The sequence below is a fragment of the Coregonus lavaretus genome (genome assembly GCF_964263955.1).
Source record: "Coregonus lavaretus genome assembly, contig: HAP1_SCAFFOLD_525, whole genome shotgun sequence".
Classification (NCBI taxonomy): Eukaryota; Metazoa; Chordata; class Actinopteri; order Salmoniformes; family Salmonidae; genus Coregonus; species Coregonus lavaretus.
This window is the reverse complement of record NW_028164736.1, coordinates 199,895-216,142: the sequence shown is the minus strand read 5'-3', so window position 1 is coordinate 216,142 and position 16,248 is coordinate 199,895. Positions and strand designations below refer to the sequence as shown.

At 48.2% G+C, this 16,248-nt stretch overlaps 1 protein-coding gene across 1 annotated transcript in view; it reads left to right on the top strand.

Moving 5' to 3' along the window:
* Nucleotides 1-15,288, top strand: part of micu1 (mitochondrial calcium uptake 1) — a gene marked incomplete at its 3' end in the record, with an annotated part of 58,485 nt that extends 43,197 nt beyond the window's left edge. The window contains 2 exon segments of the mRNA XM_084191754.1: nt 14,858-14,919; nt 15,280-15,288. Of these exon segments, the coding sequence (XP_084047880.1) occupies nt 14,858-14,919; nt 15,280-15,288 (71 nt within the window).
* Between the last annotated feature and the right edge of the window lie 960 nt (nt 15,289-16,248).

Sequence of the window (16,248 nt, the reverse complement as noted above, 5' to 3'; positions counted from 1 at the left end):
TCCTAACCGCAGTAGAATGCGTATGTTCCTAACTGCAGTAGAATGCGTATGTTCCTAGTTCCTAACTGCAGTAGAATGCGTATGTTCCTAGTTCCTAACTGCAGTAGAATGCGTATGTTCCTAGTTCCTAACTGCAGTAGAATGCGTATGTTCCTAGTTCCTAGATGCAGTAGAATGCGTATGTTCCTAGCTGCAGTAGAATGCGTATGTTCCTAGTTCCTAACCACAGTAGAATGCGTATGTTCCTAGTTCCTAACTGCAGTAGAATGCGTATGTTCCTAGTTCCTAACTGCAGTAGATTGCGTATGTTCCTAGTTCCTAACTGCAGTAGAATGCGTATGTTCCTAGTTCCTAACTGCAGTAGAATGCGTATGTTCCTAACTGCAGTAGAATGCGTATGTTCCTAGTTCCTAACTGCAGTAGAATGCGTATGTTCCTAGTTCCTAACTGCAGTAGAATGCGTATGTTCCTAGTTCCTAACTGCAGTAGAATGCGTATGTTCCTAGTTCCTAACTGCAGTAGAATGCGTATGTTCCTAGTTCCTAACTGCAGTAGAATGCGTATGTTCCTAGTTCCTAACTGCAGTAGAATGCTTGTGTTCCTAGTTCCTAACTGCAGTAGAATGCGTATGTTCCTAGTTCCTAACTGCAGTAGAATGCGTATGTTCCTAGTTCCTAACTGCAGTAGAATGCGTATGTTCCTAACTGCAGTAGAATGCGTATGTTCCTAGTTCCTAACTGCAGTAGAATGCGTATGTTCCTAGTTCCTAGCTGCAGTAGAATGCGTATGTTCCTAGTTCCTAGCTGCAGTAGAATGCGTATGTTCCTAGTTCCTAACTGCAGTAGAATGCGTATGTTCCTAGTTCCTAGCTGCAGTAGAATGCGTATGTTCCTAGTTCCTAACTGCAGTAGAATGCGTATGTTCCTAGTTCCTAACTGCAGTAGAATGCGTATGTTCCTAGTTCCTAACTGCAGTAGAATGCGTATGTTCCTAGTTCCTAACTGCAGTAGAATGCATATGTTCCTAGTTCCTAACTGCAGTAGAATGCGTATGTTCCTAGTTCCTAACTGCAGTAGAATGCGTATGTTCCTAGTTCCTAGATGCAGTAGAATGCGTATGTTCCTAGTTCCTAACTGCAGTAGAATGCGTATGTTCCTAGTTCCTAACTGCAGTAGAATGCGTATGTTCCTAGTTCCTAGCTGCAGTAGAATGCGTATGTTCCTAGTTCCTAACCACAGTAGAATGTGTATGTTCCTAGTTCCTAACTGCAGTAGAATGCGTATGTTCCTAACTGCAGTAGAATGCGTATGTTCCTAGTTCCTAACTGCAGTAGAATGCGTATGTTCCTAGTTCCTAACTGCAGTAGAATGCGTATGTTCCTAGTTCCTAACTGCAGTAGAATGCGTATGTTCCTAGTTCCTAACTGCAGTAGAATGCGTATGTTCCTAACTGCAGTAGAATGCGTATGTTCCTAGTTCCTATCTGCAGTAGAATGCGTATGTTCCTAGTTCCTAACTGCAGTAGAATGCGTATGTTCCTAGTTCCTAGCTGCAGTAGAATGCGTATGTTCCTAGTTCCTAACTGCAGTAGAATGCGTATGTTCCTAGTTCCTAACTGCAGTAGAATGCGTATGTTCCTAGTTCCTAACTGCAGTAGAATGCGTGTGTTCCTAGTTCCTAACTGCAGTAGAATGCCTATGTTCCTAGTTCCTAACTGCAGTAGAATGCGTATGTTCCTAGTTCCTAGCTGCAGTAGAATGCGTATGTTCCTAGTTCCTAACTGCAGTAGAATGCGTATGTTCCTAGTTCCTATCTGCAGTAGAATGCGTATGTTCCTAGCTGCAGTAGAATGCGTATGTTCCTAGTTCCTATCTGCAGTAGAATGCGTATGTTCCTAGCTGCAGTAGAATGCGTATGTTCCTAGTTCCTAACTGCAGTAGAATGCGTATGTTCCTAGTTCCTATCTGCAGTAGAATGCGTATGTTCCTAGCTGCAGTAGAATGCGTATGTTCCTAGTTCCTAACTGCAGTAGAATGCGTATGTTCCTAGTTCCTAACTGCAGTAGAATGCGTATGTTCCTAGCTGCAGTAGAATGCGTATGTTCCTAGCTGCAGTAGAATGCGTATGTTCCTAGCTGCAGTAGAATGCGTATGTTCCTAGTTCCTAACTGCAGTAGAATGCGTATGTTCCTAGTTCCTAACTGCAGTAGAATGTGTATGTTCCTAGTTCCTAACTGCAGTAGAATGCGTATGTTCCTAGTTCCTAACTGCAGTAGAATGCGTATGTTCCTAGTTCCTAACTGCAGTAGAATGCGTATGTTCCTAGTTCCTAACCGCAGTAGCATGCGTATGTTCCTAGTTCCTAACTGCAGTAGAATGCGTATGTTCCTAGTTCCTAACTGCAGTAGAATGCGTATGTTCCTAGTTCCTAGCTGCAGTAGAATGCGTATGTTCCTAGCTGCAGTAGAATGCGTATGTTCCTAGTTCCTATCTGCAGTAGAATGCGTATGTTCCTAGCTGCAGTAGAATGCGTATGTTCCTAGTTCCTAACTGCAGTAGAATGTGTATGTTCCTAGTTCCTATCTGCAGTAGAATGCGTATGTTCCTAGCTGCAGTAGAATGCGTATGTTCCTAGTTCCTAACTGCAGTAGAATGTGTATGTTCCTAGTTCCTAGCTGCAGTAGAATGCGTATGTTCCTAGTTCCTAACTGCAGTAGAATGCGTATGTTCCTAGTTCCTAACTGCAGTAGAATGCGTATGTTCCTAGTTCCTAACTGCAGTAGAATGCGTATGTTCCTAGTTCCTAACTGCAGTAGTAAAGCAGACAATCAAATAAACAAACAATAGAATCAAGAGAATAAGAAATAAAATATCAGAATAATATTTACAATCATATAACCCTGAGTCAATAGTCCAAATAGCAGTGTGTGCTTATGAACATGTTAGGAATATGTTCAGCAAAATACAGTATATAGTGTGGGCAGTCTATAGAAAGCTACAGTATGTAGGGAAATGGCATAAATACGCAGTATGTATTAACAATATGAAAAGACGGTAAGTGTCCAGTGTTCTGTCTAAACCCTAACCCTGCTATCATCCAGAAGGCGAGGTCAGTACAGGTGCATCAAAGCTGGGACCGAGAGAATGAAAAACAGCTTCTATCTCAAGGCCATCAGACTGTTAAATAGCCATCACTAGTACATTAGAAGCTGCTGCTGCCTATTGAAATCATTGGCCACTTTAAGAAATTACATTTTACATTACATTTCAAGAAATGGAACACTAGTCACTTTAATAATGATTACATATCTTGCACTACTCATCTCATTTGTATATACTGTATTCTATAATATTCTACTGTATCTTAGTCCATGCCGCTCTGTCATTGCTGGTCCATATATGTATATATTCTTAAATTCCATTCCTTACTAGATTTGTGTGTATTGGGTATATGTTGTGAAATTGTTAGATATTACTTGTTAGATATTACTGCACTGTCAGAGCTAGAAGCACAAGCATTTCGCTACACCCGCTATAACATCTGCTAAACACGTGTATGTGACAAATAAAATTTGATTCGAATTGAGAGGAGGAGGGGAGATTACAGTGCAGTAAGGAGGAGAGGAGGAGGGGAGATTACAGTGCAGTAAGGGAGAGGAGGGGATATTACAGTGCAGTAAGGAGGAGAGGAGGAGGGGAGATTACAGTGCAGTAAGGATGAGAGGAGGAGGGGAGATTACAGTGCAGTAAGGATGAGAGGAGGAGGGGGGATTACAGTGCAGTAAGGAGGAGAGGAGGGGATATTACAGTGCAGTAAGGAGGAGAGGAGGAGGGGAGATTACAGTGCAGTAAGGATGAGAGGAGGAGGGGAGATTACAGTGCAGTAAGGAGGAGAGGAGGGGATATTACAGTGCAGTAAGGAGGAGAGGAGGAGGGGAGATTACAGTGCAGTAAGGTTGAGAGGAGGAGGGGAGATTACAGTGCAGTAAGGGGAGAGGAGGAGGGGAGATTACAGTGCAGTAAGGAGGAGAGGAGGGGATATTACAGTGCAGTAAGGAGGAGAGGAGGAGGGGAGATTACAGTGCAGTAAGGAGGAGAGGAGGAGGGGAGATTACAGTGCAGTAAGGATGAGAGGAGGGGATATTACAGTAAGGGGGAGAGGAGGAGGGGAGATTACAGTAAGGGAGAGAGGAGGAAGGGAGATTACAGTAAGGGAGAGAGGAGGAGGGGAGATTACAGTGCAGTAAGGAGGAGAGGAGGGGAGATTACAGTAAGGAAGAGAGGAGGAGGGGAGATTACAGTACAGTAAGGAGAGGAGGAGGGGAGATTACAGTGCAGGAAGGATGAGAGGAGGAAGGGAGATTACAGTAAGGGGGAGAGGAGGAGGGGATATTACAGTACAGTAAGGAGGAGAGGAGGGGAGATTACAGTAAGGAAGAGAGGAGGGGGGGAGATTACAGTGCAGTAAGGATGAGAGGAGGGGAGATTACAGTGCAGTAAGGAGGAGAGGAGGGGATATTACAGTAAGGGGGAGAGGAGGAGGGGAGATTACAGTAAGGGAGAGAGGAGGAGGGGAGATTACAGTGCAGTAAGGAGGAGAGGAGGGGAGATTACAGTAAGGAAGAGAGGAGGAGGGGAGATTACAGTACAGTAAGGAGGAGAGGAGGAGGGGAGATTACAGTACAGTAAGGAGGAGAAGAGGAGGGGAGATTACAGTGCAGGAAGGATGAGAGGAGGAAGGGAGATTACAGTAAGGGGGAGAGGAGGAGGGGAGATTACAGTACAGTAAGGAGGAGAGGAGGGGAGATTACAGTAAGGAAGAGAGGAGGAGGGGAGATTACAGTGCAGTAAGGAGGAGAGGAGGGGAGATTACAGGAAGGATGAGAGGAGGAAGGGAGATTACAGTAAGGGGGAGAGGAGGAGGGGAGATTACAGTACAGTAAGGAGGAGAGGAGGGGAGATTACAGGAAGGATGAGAGGAGGAAGGGAGATTACAGTAAGGGGGAGAGGAGGAGGGGAGATTACAGTGCAGTAAGGATGAGAGGAGGAGGGGAGATTACAGTGCAGTAAGGAGGAGAGGAGGAGAGGAGGAGGGGAGATTACAGTGCAGTAAGGGGAAGGAGGAAGGGAGATTACAGTGCAGTAAGGCTGAGAGGAGGAGGGGAGATTACAGTGCAGTAAGGCTGAGAGGAGGAGGGGAGATTACAGTGCAGTAAGGATGAGAGGAGGAGGGGAGATTACAGTGCAGGAAGGATGAGAGGAGGAAGGGAGATTACAGTAAGGGGGAGAGGAGGATGGGAGATTACAGTGCAGTAAGGATGAGAGGAGGAAGGGAGATTACAGTGCAGGAAGGATGAGAGGAGGAAGGGAGATTACAGTGCAGTAAGGGTGAGAGGAGGAGGGGAGATTACAGTGCAGTAAGGATGAGAGGAGGAGGGGAGATTACAGTGCAGTAAGGGGAAGGAGGAAGGGAGATTACAGTGCAGTAAGGATGAGAGGAGGAGGGGAGATTACAGTGCAGTAAGGAGGAGAGGAGGAGGGGAGATTACAGTGCAGTAACGGGAAGGAGGAAGGGAGATTACAGTGCAGTAAGGATGAGAGGAGGAGGGGAGATTACAGTGCAGTGAGGAGGGGAGATTACAGTGCAGTAAGGATGAGAGGAGGAGGGGGGATTACAGTGCAGTAAGGAGGAGAGGAGGGGATATTACAGTAAGGGGGAGAGGAGGAGGGGAGATTACAGTACAGTAAGGAGGAGAGGAGGGGAGATTACAGTACAGTAAGGAGGAGAGGAGGGGAGATTACAGTAAGGAAGAGAGGATGACGGGAGATTACAGTACAGTAAGGAGGAGAGGAGGGGAGATTACAGTACAGTAAGGAGGAGAGGAGGGGAGATTACAGTAAGGAAGAGAGGAGGAGGGGAGATTACAGTACAGTAAGGAGGAGAGGAGGGGAGATTACAGTACAGTAAGGAGGAGAGGAGGAGGGGAGATTACAGTGCAGTAAGGAAGAGAGGAGGAGGGGAGATTACAGTGCAGTAAGGAGGAGGGGAGATTACAGTGCAGTAAGGAAGAGAGGAGGAGGGGAGATTACAGTGCAGTAAGAGGGGGGGAGGGGAGATTACAGTAAGGGAGAGAGGAGGAGGGGAGATTACAGTAAGGGAGAGAGGAGGAGGGGAGATTACAGTGCATATACTGTAGGTATATAGCTTAATAATACCACTATGGCTGGCTGGCTGACTGGCTGGCTGACTGGCTGGCTGGCTGGCTGGCTGGCTGGCTGACTGGCTGGCTGGCTGACTGGCTGTATATTTTATTCCATGTTCACTGACTGACTGCTCCTTGGTAAATACACTGTCTTTTGTTGTGTTCTGGATGACTGGGTTTCTCTAGCCCCTGGATTAATGTTTCCCTCCAAATGGATAAATGATAAAGCAGCCTTAAACTCTCTATTTATTACAGTTTGGATTGGTCTATGGGGCCTGTGTGTGTTGTTTGTGTCGAGAGTGATTGGTGACCTGTGTTAAGGGGTATATTGATCAGTGGCGGCTGGTGGGAGGAGCTATAGGAGGAAGGGCTCATTATAATGGCTGGAATGCAATCAATGGAACGGTATCAAACACATGGAAACCACTTAGACTCCATTCTATGAATTCCATTCCAGCCATTAGAATGAGCCCGTCCTCCTATAGCTCCTCCCATCAGCCTCCTCTGCTGTTGATGTAGTCTGAATGGAATAGTTCCACTGGACTGGGACTTGATCGTAATAAATAACTTTTTTAAATGTTTTAAATTAGGTTTAAAAAGGAAAAGGTGGGTCAGTCGAGTTCTGCTTCAGTTTTCTACCGTTATTAATTTGTGTTAATTATAAATTATCCCATGGGAAAATAACAGAAACTCAACGGAGCACACAAATGATGCAATATGTTTTTGCATATTCCCAAATATTTCCCCTTCCATGTAATGCTCTAGGTCAATACTAATATTAGCACTAAGCTCTAAAAACATATATTTTAAAAAATTCTACCCCTTACAGTAATTTTAATCTTCAGGCTTGAAAGGGTTTTGCGTTTAGTTTAGGGGCAGAGGGTGGCAGCGTGAGAGGGGCGCGGAGAGAGAGAGGGGCGCAGAGAGAGAGAGAGAGGGGCGCAGAGAGAGAGAGAGAGGGGCGCAGAGAGAGAGAGAGAGGGGCGCAGAGAGAGAGGGCCCTGACAGTGAATCTCAGTAAGACAAAATAATGGTGTTCCAAAAAAGGTCCAGTAGCCAAGACAACAAATACAAATTCTATTTAGACACCGTTGCCCTAGACACCGTTGCCCTAGACACCATTGCCCTAGACACTGTTGCCCTAGAGCACATAAAGAATGACACCTACCTCGGCCTAAACATCAACACCACAGGGAACTTCCACAAAGCTGTGAACGATCTGAGAGACAAGGCAAGAAGGGCCTTCTATGCCATCAAAAGGAACATAACTCAACAACCCAATTAGGATCTGGCTAAAAATACTTCATTCAGTTATCAAACCCATTTTCCCTCTATTGTTGTGAGGTCTGGGGTCCGCTCACCAACCAAGAGTTCACATAAAATGGGACAAACACCCAATTGAGAAACTGCATGCAGAATTCTGCAAAAATATACTTTGTGTACAGCGCCAAACCCCAAACAATGCGTGCAGAGGAGATTTAGGACTATACCCGCTAGTTATCAAAATCCAGAAAAGTGTCCACACATTCCACCACAAAGCCCTCAGCTATGGAGAGATGAACCTAGAGAAGAGTTCCCTCAGCCAGCTGGTTCTGGGGCTCTGTTCACAAACACAAACAGACCCCACAGAGCCCCAGGACAGCAACTCAATTAGACCCAAACAAATTATGAGAAAGCAAAAAGATAACTATTTGACACACTGGAAAGAATCAACCATAAAACTGAGCAAATAGGAATGCTATCTGGCCTGAAACAGAGAGTACACAGTGGCAGAATACCTGACCACTGTGACTGACCCAAAATTAATGAAATCTTTGACTATGTACAGACTCAGTGAGCATAGCCTTGCTATTGAGAAAGGCCGCCGTAGGCAGACCTGGCTCTCAAGAGAAGACAGGCTATGTGCACACTGCCCATAAAAATGAGGTGGAAACTGAGCTGCACTTCCTAACCTCCTGCCAAATGTATGACCACATTAGAGACACATATTTCCCACAGATCACACAGACCCATAAAGAATTTGAAAACAAATCAAACATTGATATTCTCCCATATCTGTTAGGCAAAATACCACAGTGTGCAGTAACAGCAGCAAGATGTGTGGCCAGTTGCCATGAGAAAAGGGCAGCCAGTGAAGCACAAACAACATTGTAAATACAACCTATATTTATCTGTTTATTTATTTTCCCTTTCATACTTCAACTATTTGCACATTGTTACATTGTTACAACACTGGACATAGCCAATAATATAACGTTTTAAATGTCTATTCTTTTAAAACTTGTGTGAGTGTAATGTTTACTAATGTTTCCCTTGTCTATTTCCCTTTTGTTTATTGGCTATTCCATTTGATTTGGCAACGTAAATATATGTTTCCCATGCCAATAAAGCCCTTTGAATTTAATTTAAACTTAATAGTGCTCTGAGTGTGTGTGATGTCCCAGGAGAGAGTGAGAGAGGGGTGGTATTCTGCCTGGGCTTCAAATCCACACCACTACTTGGAGACTGGGTCAGGTCACTACTTGGAGACTGGGTCAGGCCACTACCTGGAGACTGGGTCAGGCCACTACTTGGAGACTGGGTCAGGCCACTACTTGGAGACTGGGTCAGGCCACTACTTGGAGACTGGGTCAGGCCACTACTTGGAGACTGGGTCAGGCCACTACTTGGAGACTGGGTCAGGTCACTACTTGGAGACTGGGTCAGGCCACTACTTGGAGACTGGGTCAGGTCACTACTTGGAGACTGGGTCAGGCCACTACTTGGAGACTGGGTCAGGCCACTACTTGGAGACTGGGTCAGGTCACTACTTGGAGACTGGGTCAGGCCACTACTTGGAGACTGGGTCAGGTCACTACTTGGAGACTGGGTCAGGTCACTACCTGGAGACTGGGTCAGGTCACTACCTGGAGACTGGGTCAGGCCACTACTTGGAGACTGGGTCAGGCCACTACTTGGAGACTGGGTCAGGCCACTACTTGGAGACTGGGTCAGGCCACTACTTGGAGACTGGGTCAGGCCACTACTTGGAGACTGGTTCAGGCCACTACTTGGAGACTGGGTCAGGTCACTACCTGGAGACTGGGTCAGGTCACTACTTGGAGACTGGGTCAGGCCACTACTAGGAGACTGGGTCAGGCCACTACCTGGAGACTGGGTCAGGCCACTACCTGGAGACTGGGTCAGGCCACTACTTGGAGACTGGGTCAGGTCACTACCTGGAGACTGGGTCAGGTCACTACTTGGAGACTGGGTCAGGTCACTACTTGGAGACTGGGTCAGGTCACTACTTGGAGACTGGGTCAGGTCACTACTTGGAGACTGGGTCAGGCCACTACTTGGAGACTGGGTCAGGCCACTACCTGGAGACTGGGTCAGGTCACTACTTGGAGACTGGGTCAGGTCACTACTTGGAGACTGGGTCAGGCCACTACTTGGAGACTGGGTCAGGCCACTACTTGGAGACTGGTTCAGGCCACTACTTGGAGACTGGGTCAGGTCACTACCTGGAGACTGGGTCAGGTCACTACTTGGAGACTGGGTCAGGTCACTGCTTGGAGACTGGGTCAGGCCACTACTAGGAGACTGGGTCAGGCCACTACCTGGAGACTGGGTCAGGCCACTACCTGGAGACTGGGTCAGGCCACTACCTGGAGACAGGGTCAGGCCACTACTTGGAGACTGGGTCAGGTCACTACTTGGAGACTGGGTCAGGTCACTACTTGGAGACTGGGTCAGGTCACTACTTGGAGACTGGGTCAGGTCACTACTTGGAGACTGGGTCAGGTCACTACTTGGAGACTGGGTCAGGCCACTACTTGGAGACTGGGTCAGGTTACTACTTGGAGACTGGGTCAGGCCACTACTTGGAGACTGGGTCAGGTCACTACTTGGAGACTGGGTCAGGCCACTACTTGGAGACTGGGTCAGGTCACTACTTGGAGACTGGGTCAGGCCACTACTTGGAGACTGGGTCAGGCTACTACTTGGAGACTGGGTCAGGCCACTACTTGGAGACTGGGTCAGGCCACTACTTGGAGACTGGGTCAGGCCACTACTTGGACACTGGGTCAGGCCACTACTTGGAGACTGGGTCAGGTCACTACTTGGAGACTGGGTCAGGTCACTACTTGGAGACTGGGTCAGGTCACTACTTGGAGACTGGGTCAGGTCACTACTTGGAGACTGGGTCAGGCCACTACTTGGAGACTGGGTCAGGCCACTACTTGGAGACTGGGTCAGGCCACTACTTGGACACTGGGTCAGGCCACTACTTGGAGACTGGGTCAGGTCACTACTTGGAGACTGGGTCAGGTCACTACTTGGAGACTGGGTCAGGTCACTACTTGGAGACTGGGTCAGGTCACTACTTGGAGACTGGGTCAGGCCACTACTTGGAGACTGGGTCAGGTCACTACTTGGAGACTGGGTCAGGTCACTACTTGGAGACTGGGTCAGGTCACTACTAGGAGACTGGGTCAGGCCACTACTTGGAGACTGGGTCAGGCCACTACCTGGAGACTGGGTCAGGTCACTACTTGGAGACTGGGTCAGGTCACTACTTGGAGACTGGGTCAGGCCACTACTTGGAGACTGGGTCAGGCCACTACTTGGAGACTGGGTCAGGTCACTACTTGGAGACTGGGTCAGGCCACTACTTGGAGACTGGGTCAGGTCACTACTTGGAGACTGGGTCAGGCCACTACTTGGAGACTGGGTCAGGTCACTACTTGGAGACTGGGTCAGGTCACTACCTGGAGACTGGGTCAGGTCACTACTTGGAGACTGGGTCAGGTCACTACCTGGAGATTGGGTCAGGCCACTACTTGGAGACTGGGTCAGGTCACTACTTGGAGACTGGGTCAGGTCACTACTTGGAGACTGGGTCAGGTCACTACTTGGAGACTGGGTCAGGTCACTACTTGGAGACTGGGTCAGGTCACTACTTGGAGACTGGGTCAGGTCACTACTTGGAGACTGGGTCAGGTCACTACTTGGAGACTGGGTCAGGTCACTACTTGGAGACTGGGTCAGGTCACTACTAGGAGACTGGGTCAGGTCACTACTAGGAGACTGGGTCAGGTCACTACTTGGAGACTGGGTCAGGTCACTACTAGGAGACTGGGTCAGGCCACTACTTGGAGACTGGGTCAGGTCACTACTTGGAGACTGGGTCAGGTCACTACCTGGAGACTGGGTCAGGCCACTACTTGGAGACTGGGTCAGGCCACTACTTGGAGACTGGGTCAGGCCACTACCTGGAGACTGGGTCAGGTCACTACCTGGAGACTGGGTCAGGTCACTACTTGGAGACTGGGTCAGGCCACTACTAGGAGACTGGGTCAGGTCACTACCTGGAGACTGGGTCAGGTCACTACTTGGAGACTGGGTCAGGTCACTACTTGGAGACTGGGTCAGGCCACTACTTGGAGACTGGGAGAAAGGTGGATGGAGATGAAGGGAGGGATCGATGGAGAGAGAGTGAGAGATAAAAGGTAGAGAGAGGAGGAGAGAAGGTAAGAAGGGAGCACCACTATGAGACCTGAACAGAGATGAAGGAACAGGGGTAGGAGTGAGTGGGGGAGAGCAGTAGAGAGTGAGTGAGTGAGTGAGTGAGAAGGTATGGAGGAGAAATGAAGGAACAGGGGTAGGAGTGAGTGGGGGAGAGGAGTAGAGGTGAGTGAGTGAGTGAGAAGGTATGGAGGAGAGATGAAGGAACGGGTAAGAGTGAGTGGGGGAGAGGAGTAGAGAGAGTGATAAGGTATGGAGGAGAGATGAAGTAACGGGTAGGAGTGAGTGGGGGAGAGGAGTAGAGAGAGTGATAAGGTATGGAGGAGAGATGAAGGAACGGGGGTAGGAGTGAGTGGGGGAGAGGAGGAGAGAGAGTGATAAGGTATGGAGGAGAGATGAAGGAACGGGGGTAGGAGTGAGTGGGGGAGAGGAGTAGAGAGAGTGATAAGGTATGGAGGAGAGATGAAGGAACGGGGGTAGGAGTGAGTGGGGGAGAGGAGGAGAGAGAGTGATAAGGTATGGAGGAGAGATGAAGGAACGGGGGTAGGAGTGAGTGGGGGAGAGGAGGAGAGAGAGTGATAAGGTATGGAGGAGAGATGAAGGAACGGGTAGGAGTGAGTGGGGGAGAGGAGTAGAGAGAGTGATAAGGTATGGAGGAGAGATGAAGGAACGGGTAGGAGTGAGTGGGGGAGAGGAGTAGAGAGAGTGATAAGGTATGGAGGAGAGATGAAGGAACGGGGGTAGGAGTGAGTGGGGGAGAGGAGTAGAGAGAGTGATAAGGTATGGAGGAGAGATGAAGGAACGGGGGTAGGAGTGAGTGGGGGAGAGGAGTAGAGAGAGTGATAAGGTATGGAGGAGAGATGAAGGAACGGGGGTAGGAGTGAGTGGGGGAGAGGAGTAGAGAGAGTGATAAGGTATGGAGGAGAGATGAAGGAACGGGGGTAGGAGTGAGTGGGGGAGAGGAGTAGAGAGAGTGATAAGGTATGGAGGAGAGATGAAGGAACGGGGGTAGGAGTGAGTGGGGGAGAGGAGTAGAGAGAGTGATAAGGTATGGAGGAGAGATGAAGGAACGGGTAGGAGTGAGTGGGGGAGAGGAGGAGAGAGAGTGATAAGGTATGGAGGAGAGATGAAAGGAAGGAGAATAAAATAAGAGGGCAGGTACCATGTCAGTCATTCTGTCCGTTGCATTATTCATTGTGTTCCAGTAAATCACTGTAGTAGCATAATGACCATCCATTTCATGTGATACACATCATGCACACCACACCTCACTCTAATACATCAATCTAGGGAGAATCTCAGTTGCATGCTCCGAGTCCTCTGTCCTCTCTCCACGCCTCCTCCTCAAATCCTGTTGGAGGAGAAGGTCAGTGGGGAGGGAGTATGCGATTGAGATTCTTCCCTAGACTCTGTATCAGGGTTCCCCAACTGGCGGGCTGAATTTGGCCCGCGAGTGGTTTTATTTGGCTCCCCCAAGTTTTCTGAGCAAAGTAATTTTGGGGGGTAATTCTGTTCCCGAGTACTCCAACGCATAATAGAGAGACACGTGATCGTATAAAAATGTAAGCAAGGTTTGAAATGATTGTTTTAGTCAGATATTATACCTGTTTGGGGTTATTGGGTCAATTTGCAGTCTACAAATTATTTGTAATTATGTTCCTGCCCCCCGACCATACGCTCAAGGTCAAATCGGCCCGTGGCGGAATCTCGTTAATAATTCCTGATCTAAAGGATGTGCTTGGTTTAGCCCAGGATGGTGCAGGCGGTTTAGCCCAGGATGGTGCAGGCGGTTTAGCCCAGGCTTGTGCAGGCAGTTTAGCCCAGGATGGTGCAGGCGGTTTAGCCCAGGATGGTGCAGGCGGTTTAGCCCAGGATGGTGCAGGCGGTTTAGCCCAGGATGGTGCAGGCGGTTTAGCCCAGGATGGTGCAGGCGGTTTAGCCCAGGATGGTGCAGGCGGTTTAGCCCAGGCTGGTGCAGGCGGTTTAGCCCAGGCTGGTGCAGGCGGTTTAGCCCAGGATGTTGCAGGCGGTTTAGCCCAGGCTGGTGCAGGCGGTTTAGCCCAGGCTGGTGCAGGCGGTTTAGCCCAGGCTGGTGCAGGCGGTTTAGCCCAGGATGGTGCAGGCGGTTTAGCCCAGGCTGGTGCAGGCGGTTTAGCCCAGGATGGTGCAGGCGGTTTAGCCCAGGCTGGTGCAGGCGGTTTAACCCAGGCTGGTGCAGATGGTTTAACCAAGTATGGTACAGGCATCTCAACTGGCCTGGCTGTCTCATACTGAATGTGTTAATAGCCAATTATTCTAGCATTGCATGACAACGTCATGAGTTAAATATAATTGAATTTATTTGGGTAAAATCATACATCAAGATGAACATTGTATTCCCAGAGGACTTAAAAGTGTTAATTAAAACACTTGTTTACACATTTCAGCAATAAATATATATATTTATATCACGTATATCTTAACCAGAGCCCTATGGGCTATCTAGGGAATAGGGTACCGTTTGGGACCTGGGTCTACTGATGGTACCGTTTGGGACCTGGGTCTACTGATGGTACCGTTTGGGACCTGGGTCTACTGATGGTACCGTTTGGGACCTGGGTCTACTGATGGTACCGTTTGGGACCTGGGTCTACTGATGGTACCGTTTGGGACCTGGGTCTACTGATGGTACCGTTTGGGACCTGGGTCTACTGTACAGATACATGTAATGTAGTCGTAACTCCATCCTTCAGTCTGCATCTCTCTCGCTCTGTCTCTGTGTCTCTGTCTCTGTGTCTCTGTCTCTGTGTGTCTCTCTCTGTGTGTCTCTCTCTGTGTGTCTCTCTCTGTGTCTCTCTCTCTGTGTGTCTCTCTCTCTGTGTGTCTCTCTCTCTGTGTGTCTCTCTCTCTGTGTGTCTCTCTCTCTGTGTGTCTCTCTCTCTGTGTGTCTCTCTCTCTGTGTGTCTCTCTCTCTGTGTGTGTCTCTCTCTGTGTGTCTCTCTCAGTGTGTCTCTCTCTGTCTCTCTGTCTCTGTCTCTCTGTCTGCACTCTGTAGCTCTGGCTCAATGTAATTTTATAAACATTAACAGTGCATTTCTTTCTCTCTTTTCTCCTCTCTCTCTCTATCTTTGTCTCTCCCCCTCTCCACACGCTCTCTCTCTCTCAGACCTGGGTCTGGATCAGTTCCAGGTGAAACGCTATGATGGAAAGGTAAGCAGTGATGAGAGCGTGTGTGTGTGTTGTGTGTGCGGCAGGCGATGGACAGAGGGAGGGATGACGGAGGGAGGGCGATGGAGGGGAAAAACAGAACGGGTACCTACCAATCTATTGTTGGAAGTCCAGCTGAATCACATCTGCCCAGGAGGCTCTTACCTATCTTTCATAACCTGGGGATGCATTCCAAATGGAACCCTATTCCATATCTTGCAATACTTTTAACGAGGCGCCATAGGGCTTTAACGAGGCGCCATAGGGCTTTAACGAGGCGCCATAGGGCTTTTGAGAAAAGTTGTGTGCCCTATAGGGAACAGGGTGCCATTTGGGATGCAATCCCTGGTCTCATAAAACTCTCATTCCCCCTCTTTTCAGCCTGCCTGAGAGAGAGCGAGTAATCCTAAATGGATGAACATGAAACTGCGTTACAGAGTCTTAATTGCAGTGGGAAGAGCGGGGTTTGATAACCTATCTCTCTCTAGGGCAGTGTTTCCTAATGCTGGTCCTGGGGACCCAAAGGGGTGCACATTTAGGTTTTGCCCCCTAGCACTCATACAGATTCAAATCAAAGGCTTTATGATGAGTTCGTTAGTGGAATCAGGTGTGTAGTGCCAGGGCAAAACCAAAAAAAACTCCACCCCTTTGGGTCCCCAGGACCAGTATTAGGAAACGGTAGAGGAGGGGAAGGAAGTGAATATCACAGCTCAGATGACATCATTTACTAAATAAAAGCTCTTTCAAGCTACTTTTTAAGTGCGTACCTACTTTTTTTTTCTTTCTTAAATACCATAGTCTATCAGGTATATAAGAAAGTTAACAAGCAGGTTATAGTGTTTTTAAAAAAAGGTTATAAGGGTGTATAAACAGCAGCGTGACATTTTGGTCTAATTGCTAAGATGCTGCTGCTTGTGAGTTGAGTGACTCTCCAGATTCTGAACTAATAACGATGAAGAGTCGCCACAATCTCAGATCCAGCTCCAGACCCATCCACTACTAACCTAATGTTCATCTCCCAAGACATGCCTACCACCACTCTCTTAAAATGTCTTTGACATTCACCTTTTTTTGCTGCATCAGTAGGCCTTTATGATAGAGTGACGTTCTATCCCACTGGCCATCTAGCAGGCTTTACGGAGGAAGGGATCAGGGAGATGTGGATGCTTGCCAGCCAGAAGGTGTCTCAGTGCTGAAATAGGATCAGTTTTGCCTAATTAAATTGTAATGAATTGATCCCATCAATAGTAATGACTTGGCGGACGTACCCTTGTCCCTGTCCCCTTGCCAGTCAACAGAAGGGTAGCTACTAGCTGTGGTCTATAACAGGGAGTGTAAAGACGGAGCACC